General features: G+C 38.8%; 1 protein-coding gene across 3 annotated transcripts in view; it reads right to left on the reverse strand.

Annotated features, from left to right (window-relative positions):
• Positions 1-13,924, reverse strand: part of LOC124794725 (tyrosine-protein phosphatase non-receptor type 23) — a 162,754-nt gene that overhangs the window by 41,333 nt on the left and 107,497 nt on the right. For all 3 annotated transcript variants that reach the window (XM_047258320.1, XM_047258319.1, XM_047258321.1), the window contains exons 13-14: positions 12,766-12,969; positions 7,582-7,725 (exon numbers count right to left, since the gene is read on the reverse strand). In XM_047258320.1, coding sequence (XP_047114276.1) covers positions 7,582-7,725; positions 12,766-12,969 — 348 coding nt within the window. The remainder of the gene's footprint in view (positions 1-7,581; positions 7,726-12,765; positions 12,970-13,924) is intronic.

Genomic DNA, 13,924 nt, shown 5'->3' on the forward strand with positions numbered 1-13,924 from the left:
TCTTAAACATTTATTTTGATTCTTGGTAGTTGGCGCTGTAATTCAAGAAAATCCATGTTCCCAGTTTTGCCTGGAAAATGGTTACAGATAAATAAAAAATACTTACTTCGTAAATTTTGATTTCCTAAAATTAAAACTCTCCCTCTCTCCCCACAGGGTGGGGCTTGAGAGAGAGAGGAATTAGAGTTTTACAAATGTTGACCCAAATAATAATTTTTTATGCAAATTCAGATAAGTTGTGTTTGTTTCGTGGCCAACATTTGTAAAACTCTAATTCCTCTCTCTCGAATCCCACCCTATGGGGGGAGAGGGAGAGTTTTAGTTTTAGCAAATCAAAATTTAAGAAGTAAGTAAGTATGTTTTATTTATCCGTAACCAGATGATGAAGAAACAGATGAAATGTATGACGAGATAAAAGAAATTATTCAGGTAGTGAAGGGAGACTAAAATTTAATAGTCATGGGTGACTGGAATTCGTCAGTAGGAAAAGGGAGAGAAGGAAACATAGTAGGTGAATATGGATTGGGGGTGAAGAAATGAAACAGGAAGCCGTCTGGTAGAATTTTGCACAGAGCATAACTTAATCATAGCTAACACTTGGTTCAAGAATCATAAAAGAAGGTTGTATACATGGAAGAATCCTGGAGATACTAAAAGGTATCAGATAGATTATATAATGGTAAGACAGAGATTTAGGAACCAGGTTTTAAATTGCAAGACATTTCCAGGGGCAGATGTGGACTCTGACCACAATCTATTGGTTATGAACTGCAGATTGAAACTGAAGAAGCTGCAAAAAGGTGGGAATTTAAGGAGATGGGACCTGGATAAACTGAAAGAACCAGAGGTTGTAGAGAGTTTCAGGGAGAGCATAAGAGAACAATTGACAGGAATGGGGGAAAGAAATACAGTAGAAGAAGAATGGGTAGCTCTGAGGGATGAAGTAGTGAAGGCAGCAGACGATCAAGTAGGTAAAAAGACGAGGACTAACAGAAATCCTTGGGTAACAGAAGAAATATTGAATTTAATTGATGAAAGGAGAAAATACAAAAATGCAGTAAATGAAGCAGGCAAAAAGGAATACAAACGTCTCAAAAATGAGATCGACAGGAAGTGCAAAATGGCTAAACAGGGATGGCTAGAGGACAAATATAAGGATGTAGAGGCTTGTCTCACTAGGGGTAAGATAGATACTGCCTACAGGAAAATTAAAGAGACCTTTGGAGAGAAGAGAACCACTTGTATGAATATCAAGAACTCAGATGGCAACCCAGTTCTAAGCAAAGAAGGGAAGGCAGAAAGGTGGAAGGAGTATATAGAGGGTTTATACAAGGGTGATGTACTTGAGGACAATATTACGGAAATGGAAGAGGATGAAGACGAAATGGGAGATAAGATACTGCGTGAAGAGTTTGACAGAGCAATGAAAGACCTGAGTCGAAACAAGGCCCCGGGAGTAGACAACATTCCATTAGAACTACTGATGGCCTTGGGAGAGCCAGTCATGACAAAACTCTACCATCTGGTGAGCAAGATGTATGAGACAGGCGAAATACCCTCAGACTTCAAGAAGAATATAATAATTCCAATCCCAAAGAAAGCAGGTGTTGACAGATGTGAAAATTACAAAACTATCAGTTTAATAAGTCACAGCTGCAAAATACTAACGCGAATTCTTTACAGACGAATGGAAAAACTGGTAGAAGCGGACCTTGGGTAAGATCAGTTTGGATTCCGTAGAAATGTTGGAACACGTGAGGCAATACTAACCTTACGACTTATCTTAGAAGAAAGATTAAGAAAAGGCAAACCTACGTTTCTAGCATTTGTAGACTTAGAGAAAGCTTTTGACAATGTTAACTGGAATACTCTCTTTCAAATTCTGAAGGTGGCAGGGGTAAAATACAGGAAGCGAAATGCTATTTACAATTTGTACAGAAACCAGATGGCAGTTATAAGAGTCGAGGGGCATGAAAGGGAAGCAGTGGTTGGGAAAGGAGTGAGACAGGGTTGTAGCCTCTCCCCGATGTTATTCAATCTGTATATTGAGCAAGCAGTAAAGGAAACAAAAGAAAAATTCGGAGTAGGTATTAAAATTCATGGAGAAGAAGTAAAAACTTTGAGGTTCGCCGATGACATTGTAATTCTGTCAGAGACAGCAAAGGACTTGGAAGAGCAGTTGAATGGAATGGACAGTGTCTTGAAAGGAGGATATAAGATGAACATCAACAAAAGCAAAATGAGGATAATGGAATGTAGTCAAATTAAATCGGGTGATGCTGAGGTAATTACATTAGGAAATGAGACACTTAAAGTAGTAAAGGAGTTTTGCTATTTAGGGAGTAAAATAACTGATGATGGTCAAAGTAGAGAGGATATAAAATGTAGACTGGCAATGGCAAGGAAATCGTTTCTGAAGAAGAGAAATTTGTTAACATCCAGTATAGATTTAAGTGTCAGGAAGTCGTTTCTGAAAGTACTTGTATGGAGTGTAGCCATGTATGGAAGTGAAACATGGACGATAACTAGTTTGGACAAGAAGAGAATAGAAGCTTTCGAAATGTGGTGCTACAGAAGAATGCTGAAGATAAGGTGGGTAGATCACGTAACTAATGAGGAGGTATTGAATAGGATTGGGGAGAAGAGAAGTTTGTGGCAGAACTTGACTAGAAGAAGGGATCGGTTGGTAGGACATGTTTTGAGGCATCAAGGGATCACAAATTTAGCATTGGAGGGCAGCGTGGAGGGTAAAAATCGTAGAGGGAGACCAAGAGATGAATACACTAAGCAGATTCAGAAGGATGTAGGTTGCAGTAGGTACTGGGAGATGAAGAAGCTTGCACAGGTCAGAGTAGCATGGAGAGCTGCATCAAACTAGTCTCAGGACTGAAGACCACAACAACAACAACAACAACCATTCTCCACCAAAAAATGATAACATGGAGTTTCCTGAACTACAGTGCCAACTAGCAAGAATCAAAACAAATGTTTAAGACAAAATGTACATAGTTTTTTATGTAGAATCTGATTCTACAATAAAAAAAATGGGGTTTCCCATTTGAAATTTTGAAGTCCCCACCCCCAGGGGGCTGGGGTGGCGGGCTAATTTAACACCTGCACATGTCCCCCTCAAAAATAATCAACTATGGATACTACACATTTTTTCACGTGAAACTTATTTTTCAAGTTATTCTGGTTTGTCAACTTAAAATTTACATCCTGTATATTTAGGTACCATATACTGCGTGTTTCAAAATTAATATAGGGATTTTAAGGCTCTGCAGCATTTATTACATTAAACTTACAATTACAAATAATATATCATATGAAGGAGCAACTTGAACAGATATTAAAGCTTGTAACAGGTATACAAACAACACTGTTCAAGTTGTAGACCATGATTAGTGTGCCAACTTTGCAAATGAAATGTTGCTGCATGACAGAGATTTTCTGGACTGTGTCATCTTCTGTGATGAATTGACACTTCACCTAAATGGAAGCGTGTTCACACATAATGTGTACATCTGGAGGTCAGCAAATTCCCACAAGACTGTACAGTTACTAAATTGAATGTTTTTTGTGCCATTCATGGCAAAAAAGTTCATGGGCCCTTCTTTTTCTGTGACGGCATTGTAATTGGTGTTTCTTATCTTGGTGCATTAGAACTATGGCTCTTTCCTCTGGAAGAAGCTAACCCACATAACTTTGTTTGGCAGCATGGTGGTGCATTGCCTCATTGACATAACTCAGCATGCAGTCAGTTAACGACATTGTACCCGAGCACTGGATTGGCTGTAAGGGGCCAGATAACAGAATTTATTTCGCATGGAGTCCATGTTCATCCGATAAGATGCAGTGTGATTTTTACGTTTTGTGCTTCATAAAGGATGTTGAGTATGTGCCTCCTCTACTAAGTGATCTACTCAACTTGAGGAACAGGATTGAAGAAGTTGTTGCAACAATTACTCCAGACACATTGATCAAGGTTAGGGAAGATCTTGCCTGTCGGCTCAGTGTGTGCCCCGTGATGAATGGTGCTCACATTGAACAATTGTATGAAAAATTGTTTGAATTGCTCTTTCATTTGCTGCATTATTTATAAATGTTAGTTGAATGTAACTGCTACAAAGCCTTAAAAAGTCTGATACTCATTATGAAGCACCAGGTATACTAAAAAGTTCTATCGGAAAGTTTATTAGACTGTCCTGTAAAAATTTGTATTCAAAACACTGTTTCCCTGATATATAACCTTACACCACTCCAGTAGGTATACAAAAATGTGCATATTTGAATACAACATTTTGTCAAAATTGCATAGCAGACAGTGTAAAACTTTCAGAAATTTAAGACGCTGAACAAATTAGCGTTTACATTTTCATTTATGCCTGTTTTAAATTGTAAAATTTAGTAGCTCAAAAAATATACTTTGTACAGGAAAAAAAAAAAAACTCCAGATGTAAAGTTAATGTTCTCAAAGGGGGCATCTGCATGTGGTCAAATTGACTGCTCCCTAACACCCCACTGGGGTGTCAACTTCTTATTTTCAAATGAGAATCCCTCAGGAGCCGTGGCATGGCTCATGTGCCCACCATCATGTATTTTACACCCTGTTATTAACGTACTTCCACCTCACTATGTTAATTTAAATTATTACTGTAACTGAGTTGCTGCTTTGCCTGACTGTGAGCGGCGCTAGCAGCGCATATCGCTATATCCCCTCTCGTAGTATCTTTGCTCGACTGCTATTACTGCCTGCTCGTTGTCTGTTGTAAGGGAGTTAGTCGCAGTTCAGGTTACGAATTTGGGTCTGCCAGTCAATTGGAACATGTCTGGAGCACAGCCCGGACCTGCCAGTTGGGCACTTGCAATGCGGCAATACTGCAGTTGGGTTGGAGCAGCAGTGAGATCTGCGTCGGCATGGCTTGCCCTAACATCGCCGCCACGCATCACTTGAGCCGGGCCACGGTCTTGGTGGATCGTCGGTCGGTCGTCCTACAGGACGACACGTTTTGGCTCGCCGATTGTTTGTGAGTCGGCTGTATGTGTGTGTGTATGTGTGTGTGTGTGTGTGTGTGTGTGTGTGTGTTTGATACGTCTTCATGTGTGCTTAGTTACTGTTGCATACCGTTCAGGTCTTCGTCCAAGTGTTTGTAGTTCGCATTATTTCCTCTGACAAGTTATTGTAAGTGTTGTCGGCATACTGAATCTGAGAGGTTGGTCATCTCATTCGGCGAAGTGTAACTCGTTCCCCCGAGCACTTCTGGGCCCCTTCAACTACCATCTTGTGGAACTTGGGTCGGTCCTTCCCTGGTGCAGGGATGTCGTTTTGCAAGTGGGCGTGTTTCCTCTGCATGGTTGGGTCCGAGCCAGTATTTCTGTTGTCATGTGTCTGGAAGTGACTGAGAGAAGCACCAGCAGTGCAGCTGCGACGGAGCAGCAGTTGCAGACGGGCCCGGGGGCAGTCGGTCGATTGCTGCGGACCAGGGAAGATACCTCCGCAGTGTCGGAGCGTGTGTGGAGCTGTCCGATCGCTATGAGCTTTGTGGTTCACCAACCTAGGATGTCAAACTTAAGTAGTAGTTTCAACTACCCAAGCAACATCCATTCATGTTGTGTGCTTCATAACTTTTGTGTGTTTGAGTTCTCATGTACCGATTGGTGGCAAGCAAGTCGTCGTGTCGGTGGGTCCATGGCTGTCCCCTGGTTGGGTTCTGACGGATCAAGTGTAGCTGGGCTCACTATCTGTCTTGCCTAGGTGAACGAGGGCAGACCGATCTCCCTCGAGGCTTTTGAGTGCCACCGGAGTTTACCTTAGATGCAAGGCTTATGGTTATTTTTTCTTTTTTTCTTAAAAATTCTGCAAAATTAATTCTTTAATTTATCTTTCAAGCTTAAACATTGTGGCCTACTATCTTTAAAAGATTATGGCAATATATTTTAAAATTTTGAAACTTAATTGTGGCCTTCAGCCATTGGTATTTCTCCTTGCATATGTATGTTTCCTCTGCTTAGCCTTAGGGCTTTCCATGGAGCCATGACACGTTTTCTTATTTATTTGATTTGCCTCTTTAATTGCATTTTAATCTTGTTAATTTTTAAGATTTCTTGCTGTTAAACATTCTGGCCTCCTGCCCTTAAAAGTCTATGGTAATATATTCTAAAATTTTGAAATTTAATTGTGAACCTCAGCCATTTGTATTGCACTTTGCATATGTTTGCTGGTTTATTTTTAAAATTATTTTATGGCTATCTTAATTGGATTTTTATCTTGTTGATTTGTTAAGACTTCTTGTTTGGAGGCCTTCAGCTGTGAAAGAGTTGCATTCGGTAAAGGTCCAGCTATGTGCTGCTTTGGTTGTAAAGTTTATTAAATTACAATAAATGACAATTAGGAGAAACTGACCTCAACCTTTGGCCCTTTCCACAATCCTGTTGCCTGTTCTGACCAGCGGGTTTAGTGGGCGTATCACCTCATTTAAATTGCAGATTTGAATTTATGCCAAAAAATACACAGGATTTATCTGAAACAATATTTTCCATTTGTGGTAGGTGGCACTGTAACTGGAGGAATAAACTGAAATCAGTAACCCTGATTGTGAGATTCAAGGGGATTCACTGAACTCAAGCATCCTGATGGTGTGGGGACTCACTGAAATTAACCGTGAAGGGAACAGAAAAGTACATTACATTAAATGTAGGTTATTTGCCAGACTCTTAAATGTCTAAATGTAAAAGTTTTATTGTAATGTGTACTGAATGAGGGCATGAATGTGCATTCTCATACACTACACACATTTATTATGGGGTGTACAAAAGCCTGGAGTTATCAGCTGAAGGAAGGATAGTACAATATCAAGGCTTCCATAAAGTCAAGATTAAGCAATATGTTGTTATGGCACCATCACGATAGACAGTCCATGTTACGGTCTAGAAGCTCTCTATGGGAACAGACACTCAAAATTATAATTGTATGACGAGTCTGTAAGTTGTATCTTATGATAAGATGTTAGTGGAGATATCAGTAGGAAATTTAAGTTTCAATTTGCTTAGTCTCTTGCAGAAGATTATTTGCCGAGTGTGATACCCCTCGTGTGACAAGAATGTGAGATTTAAATCACCAGAAGTTGAATCACACAAACGGTTGTGGTATGTCTGAGCCTATGCTAGGGTGATGGCTGCGGAACATTTCATGATGGAAACACCCTCATAATGTGGAGTATTTGCCCAGCCCTTATAAGATATACATTGAATCATGAAGGTATCTACTTCATATTACATTATTCATATATGGGGAGGGAGGGAGGGAGGGAGGGAGGGAGGGAGGGAGGGAGGGAGGGAGAGAGGGAGGGAGGGAGAGAGGGAGAGAGGGAGAGAGGGAGAGAGGGAGAGAGGGAGAGAGGGAGAGAGGGAGAGAGGGAGAGAGGGAGAGAGAGAGACTGTTGCAACATTCCACCATTATATAGTTCAATTTTAATATCCTAATTAATGTACTTATCTACATCATTATGTACATGAATCTCAAGTATTAATGACAGATTTTAACAATTCCGTACAAAACACACGATAAATAATCACTATTACCTTTACGAATGAAGCATTTATGTAATCATCCTTGGTAGAAGGCAATTCAACACGAGAATGATCATAGGGTAGAATATCTGGGAAACGATTTTTCATTGGATAGCACCGAGCAACTGAAATGCTTCTTTTATGAGCATCCTTTTCCTGAAACAAATTTAGTAAGGAAATTATTGTTTGCTCCACAGGATCTCTTTGCAGTGTTTTCCTTTACATGAAATTCAGGGAATAAAAATATGAGATTTTGTACTTCAATCATACTCTAAAAAATGTGGATTTCCTTTCGGACTTAATATGAGTAATCAGCATTTAAAACTACTCTTTGGCAAATAAAAATCTGCTTTACACTTTCCGAAGAAACAGCCTCTTCTCCTTTCCTGTTACCTTTATAAGTGTTAACCAAACTTGGCTCAAATCCTAAGAAATAAGAATAATGTGAATCAACCATAAATGAATAAGAAACAAAAGAGATCCCTCATTGTCCACGAAACAGGTTAGAAAATTATTGCAGAAGAAGAGAAAAAACAATGGCAGATTTAAAAGAAAGCAACATCTCCAGGATTGGCAAGGGTTAAACAGAAACTGTACATTAAATACTGACTTCAACATGTATTCTGTCCTGAGATCTAGCAGAAAACCTAAAAAAATCTAGATGTATCTAAGGTATATGACTGGTGATGACAGATCCGTACCATCACACACACACACACACACACACACACACACACACACAGACAGACAGACAGACAGACAGAGAGAGAGAGAGAGAGAGAGAGAGAGAGAGAGAGAGCGCGATAGTTGTGTTACGGTAGTACCACTAAAACAGGGTAATTGACCAGAGTTTTCCGAAATTCCTTCAACAAAGAAGAAGAAGCAAAAAATACTCCAGAATTTGAATAAAGAACAACCAAACAGGGGTAATTTGAAAGTAGATTTCCTTGGTCATTTAATAAAGGAGAGTTTGCAGTCCACATCCTCCACAAACCACTAAACTTGCCGAAGTAGTGTGACTTGTAATGCCTCAATGTCACAGGTAACCATCTTTAGTTGCAAAACTCATCAGTGGGGTATCTGTGGACAGGCCACACTAATCTATCGTTGCTGACGAGACTTACAGCAACCTTTTCAGTAGTTACAATGGAAATACCCTGGGTGATGACTAATCTGTTCTATTACCATTATCCAACATGGCCTTGCAATGTTGGTATTGTGACACAGCTGAAAACAAGGGAAAACTACACCCATTATATTTCCAAAGAATATGGCAGCTTTATTGTATTGTTTAATAATATCATCCTGGGCAAGATATTCTGGAGATAAAATAGTCCCCTATTTGGCTCTCTGTTGTGGTCTGCCCATGAGAATTTTCACAGGAAAGATAGATAGATAGATAGATAAATAAATAAATAAATAAATAAAATTTAAAAAATCTCATGTTCTGCAGGTCAGAATATGGAACATTAGATCACATAAGCAGGTAGCTTAGAGAATTTGTAAAGAGAAACAGGTATGTTGAAGTAACGCATAGAGGAACTTAGTGAAGTGCAGCGGCAGGAAGAACAGAATTTTGTGGTCAGATAAGTACCGGGTTGTCACAACACCAAATCCCACAGGAGTTATGTAGGAGTAAGTCAGAACAAGACAATACGGATGCAGGTCAATTACCATGAACAGCACTATGAATGAATAATTACAGCCAGGCCACAGCCCACCATTGTAGTACAAGTATATATTTGTACTAGATCTGCAGAAGCTGTATAGTGAGTAACATAAAAAAGGTAAAGGGGTCACCAACCTGAGATTAGTATGAATTCCATAGTGTTTTTATAGGCATGCTCCTATTAGAGGTGGTGTGACCTTGCCTTCCTCCAATCTTTAACCTGTCTTACTTAGCCAGTTTAACGTTGACTCCAAACCATTTTAACGTTGACTCCGAACCATGGTGCAACTTGTCGTTTTCCCACACTAATAGATTGTTGCCAAAGGTGAAAGAGACAATGAGTGAGGGCAAAAATCCTTGGTCTGACTGGCGACTAACCCTCAGACCTTTTGATGTATAGTCAGACACTTACCTTTGGTGTCACCAAACCATACTGAAAAGTCTGTATGATTAGGTAAAAGAAGTTATTCGGTACAATTTACAAGATGAAAATTTGTGATTGGCGTCTGGAATTCAGTAGCACAAAAAGGAGGAGTAAAAAAATAATAGAAGAACATGGACTGGGAAAAGGAAGGAATGAAGGTGGGAGTTCTTGGTAAAATATTGTACAGAACATAATTTAATCATTTCTAAAACTTTGTTTACGAATCATGAAAGAAGTTTGAGTACATAGGAGAGGCATGGAGACATCAGAAAGCTTAGACAGAGCATGTAAGACATACATTTAGAAACCAGATTTTGAAAAGCAAAGAATTTCCCAATTGGGTGTGGACTCAGCGCACATGTTATTGGTTATATAATGCAAATTGAAGCTGAAGAAACTGCAGAAAGGTTGGAAATTACAGAGATGGAACCTGGAACAAGAGGTTTGTCAGAGTTTCAAAAGAAGCATTAGACAATGACTGACAGAAATAGGCAAAAGAAATACAACAGAAGAACAATGGGTATCTTTTAGAGATGAAAATAATGAATACAGCAGGGGGGAAAAATAGATTCCTTTGGATAACACACAAGGTAGTAAATGACGAAGGCATTTGTATCTTTTTTCAGATTACTCTGGCTTCACCAGCACTGAGTACTGTTTATCACGCTTTCATCAAAGTGATATCCTGCCACACATCTAATCTAAAAAAAATTATGGTCCATATTTATGCCACACTTATCCAAAAAATATTTCTGTGAAAGACTCAGGTGCAAGACTTGTTCTATGTTCCTGCCCAGCACACTGTATTCCAGGTGTGTGTGTGTGTGTGTGTGTGTGTGTGTGTGTGTGTGTGTGTGTGTGTGTTTTACCTAAAGATACTGTAAGAAGTTTGGAAATGATGCATGAACTACACTACACCCCTGCCAGTATTAATATCTGTGTTGATTGTGTTTCATTTAAATGAAATTGGAAGTACAGTGGCAATTTCTCAAGTTTATGCCTTCCCTATGCTAACTGAAATATTCTGCAAGTGCACCTCTTATGTATCTGCGCTAACTTAGGCATCCGAGTTAAAGTGTTCCACGTTTTGGCCATGTACCTGTCTACTGCAGTATGCTTCCTTTTCATGTTGGGCAACTGCCTTTTCTCATGTCATTGTTACTGTACTTACCCTATTGTAAGTCCCCCCCCCCCCCCCTTTCCCCCAAAATCTGTCATTCAGAAAATAGGCGATCCTTATTTTAGCAGATTAAACTATTGCTGCCGAGGTACACATTTTTACGGTGTTTAATCGATTAACATAGGGGTTGTCTTACATTTACAGATGCTTTGGCTATTGCAGTTTCATACAAATTTATTTTGGAGAGCTCCATAGGGTAGAGCTTAGCACACAATACTTTCGTTTGAATAGGCTCAAGATTTCCCGATACACAGAGACACTAGATACAATATTGATCTTGCTTGATCAGTCACGTGACATATGACTCACCGCACTAGTGCAATGGGTGGATACATGAGAAACTATGAAGTAGAAACTACAACAATCTAATGCTCTGCTTAAAAAATGTCAATTTTGTGTAACGCAGGAGGAAATAGCATTAAACTCTATCAACTCACAAACTTTTGTTGTATTTTAATAGATTTGCAATATAAGTTCGCATACATGTATTGACACCATATACATACATTTATGCTGCTTTTTAAGTAAATGTGTCATTCAAAGGCAAAAACTTTGCCCTTCAAAAGCCTTTACATGATTATGAAGCTAAGTCAGTATTTTATTTGGTTATGAGAAACTAATGATTCACGAAGTGCATTGCAAATAAAAACTCAGTAGCTATTCATGTTTTAGAATACTGGGGGAATATGTTACCAGCTTTTAATCAGCTTTAGAAAAAGATGGTGACATTCAGATGAAATGTAGAAGAAAATTAATCCAGAATTAGATGTGTAACAAACCAAAGAAATCACTTTAAACTGATTGCAATTTTTATCGCAAAAATAAATTATAGTGGAAAGAACTTTTGTGGAGATAGTGCCAACAGACGGCACTAGATTGTGGGGCAAGCGAAAGTTCATGAAATGTACTGAATTGTGATTGTAATCTTTTATTTGTAAATTAGTTGCTGTTATTACATATGACCTGCATCCTAGAAGATATGGCTGTCTGTGTTTCACTGTTGCGCAAGCACAGCACTACAGAAGACTTGGAGGGGGAACAGTGACACAAGCTTAGCTGAGAACAATAAAAAGTGTTGGGAGGGGAGTGGTGAGCAGGCATCAAATTTCCAAAATTCATCTTGCTGCCAACCATCAGAAACTATACTGTGTACTTTGGCTTTTTATGGACATCTACTATGTTTAAAACGCAGTTTGCCTGAATCCATTTGTACTCGGAATCGAATTGATTTCGAACTGGAGAAATACACAACAGCTTACATTTCTGCAGGAGATGCTAAAAATCTAGCCTGGGGCCAGTAGCACACTTAATGTTGTCGATGCTCAGCGTGAGGTATGATGCAAGTGTAGGGGGTTGTGTGTCAGCTGCTGGATCTACACAGACAATGACAGAGCAGCGGGCAGACAAAGTGTTTTTGTAGCAAAAGACACTCTAACACACTGACATCAATATAGAACTGGTACCACAGACAACAGGCTAAACAAAAGAGGCAATGAAGATAAAAATTAACGTAAACCATGTCTGTTGGTTTATTTTATTTCTACTTGTACCATCAAAACATAGACAATCAATAAATGGCATATGGTTAGATTACGCATTTCTATCATTCTTTGTTTGAATGTATCCTGCTGCTTCTTGTGATTGCTATATATGAAGGGTCTGGTCTGGACACTTCAGTGTCTTTTAAATGAAATTACTTGCTGCCACAATCTTTCATTTGTGCACAAAAATGATTCACACTGTGGTACAGACATAACCAGATGAAACTGTGTATCAATAAAGAGGGAATGATCAGATCTATTAACTTGAACTTTATATTAAGGTGTAATTTAAAACAGAACTCTTGGGAACATGCAAAGCTTAATGAGCTGCAAATTTACATTTACAAACCAACATATTTATTTTAAAAAATCAAAATCAAACCTGTAGTTCAAGAAGTTCTTTCCATTTCATGTCAAGTGGTGTGGGCCCATTTAAGGTTTTTGTTGTAAGCCCTTCTACAAATTTTTCATACTTTTCAACTTCCAGAACAAACTGGTTTAGTACCTCTGGATCAGCAAATGGATCTTTTTCGAGGGTTTTTGAAGTCTGACGATCTTCTGCAGAAACTTCATTCTGTTCAGGAACCTAAATGTAACACACAAAACTTAAAATGAAATCACAACAATGATAATGAGGACAATGAAGATAAGTGATTTCGTAGTCAAAAAGACCACCCCAATTTCTTGTTTTCTGTCCTCAGGTTAGTTTGCCAATGCTGCTTTGACTGGTCGTAAAAAAAAGTGATGTTGATAAGCACAGTCCTCTTCTGCTTATTGACTAGTAGCATTACTGATTAAGAAGTGAATACGTTCACTTTCCCTGCAGCTTATCGTGTCAAGGTGGACCATTTCAAGAGCCATCTTATTCCAAAATTAAGTTCAATGCTGTGAGTCCACATGACCAACACATTAACACTTTGTGTGTAACTAACATTACTGAGGAATATAAAATTACTTTTAGTTGCCTTCACAGACCATGCTTTCTTCAAGTATTTGCAGCAGTACGAATATCGGAGTTACTGATAAATTTTGTTATACAAACTGAAATTCTTCTTCCAACATATGTGAAATAAACACAGAGCCTTAGTTGGGATAATTTTTATGATAAATTTCATTTTAAAGATTTATCTGTAATAACCACAACATCTTTTGGCACCAATAATCCAATAATATAGGTCATTGTCTTCTTGCCATAAATTTACTAACCAAAAAAAGATCTCTACTTAATAGAATGTGTGCTACAGAAGGGCTGCTGTCTGACAATATTTTAAATGACAATTATTACATAGTGTACAATAACTATAATTTGAAACGGACATAAATGGAATAATCCACTCAGCTATGGCATGATTTTATTCAAAACTATGCACACAAGGTATGTACCCTGATGTGGGTAATAATGAGGGAAGAATGGAGGGAAATATAAAAAAGATAACACCAGAGAGAGAGAGAGAGAGAGAGAGAGAGAGAGAGAGAGAGAGAGAGAGAGGGGGGGGGGGAGAGAGAGAGAGAGAGAGAGAGACGGGGAGGGTGGGCGGGGA

This window comes from Schistocerca piceifrons, chromosome 4 (genome assembly GCF_021461385.2).
Source record: "Schistocerca piceifrons isolate TAMUIC-IGC-003096 chromosome 4, iqSchPice1.1, whole genome shotgun sequence".
Taxonomy (NCBI): Eukaryota; Metazoa; Arthropoda; class Insecta; order Orthoptera; family Acrididae; genus Schistocerca; species Schistocerca piceifrons.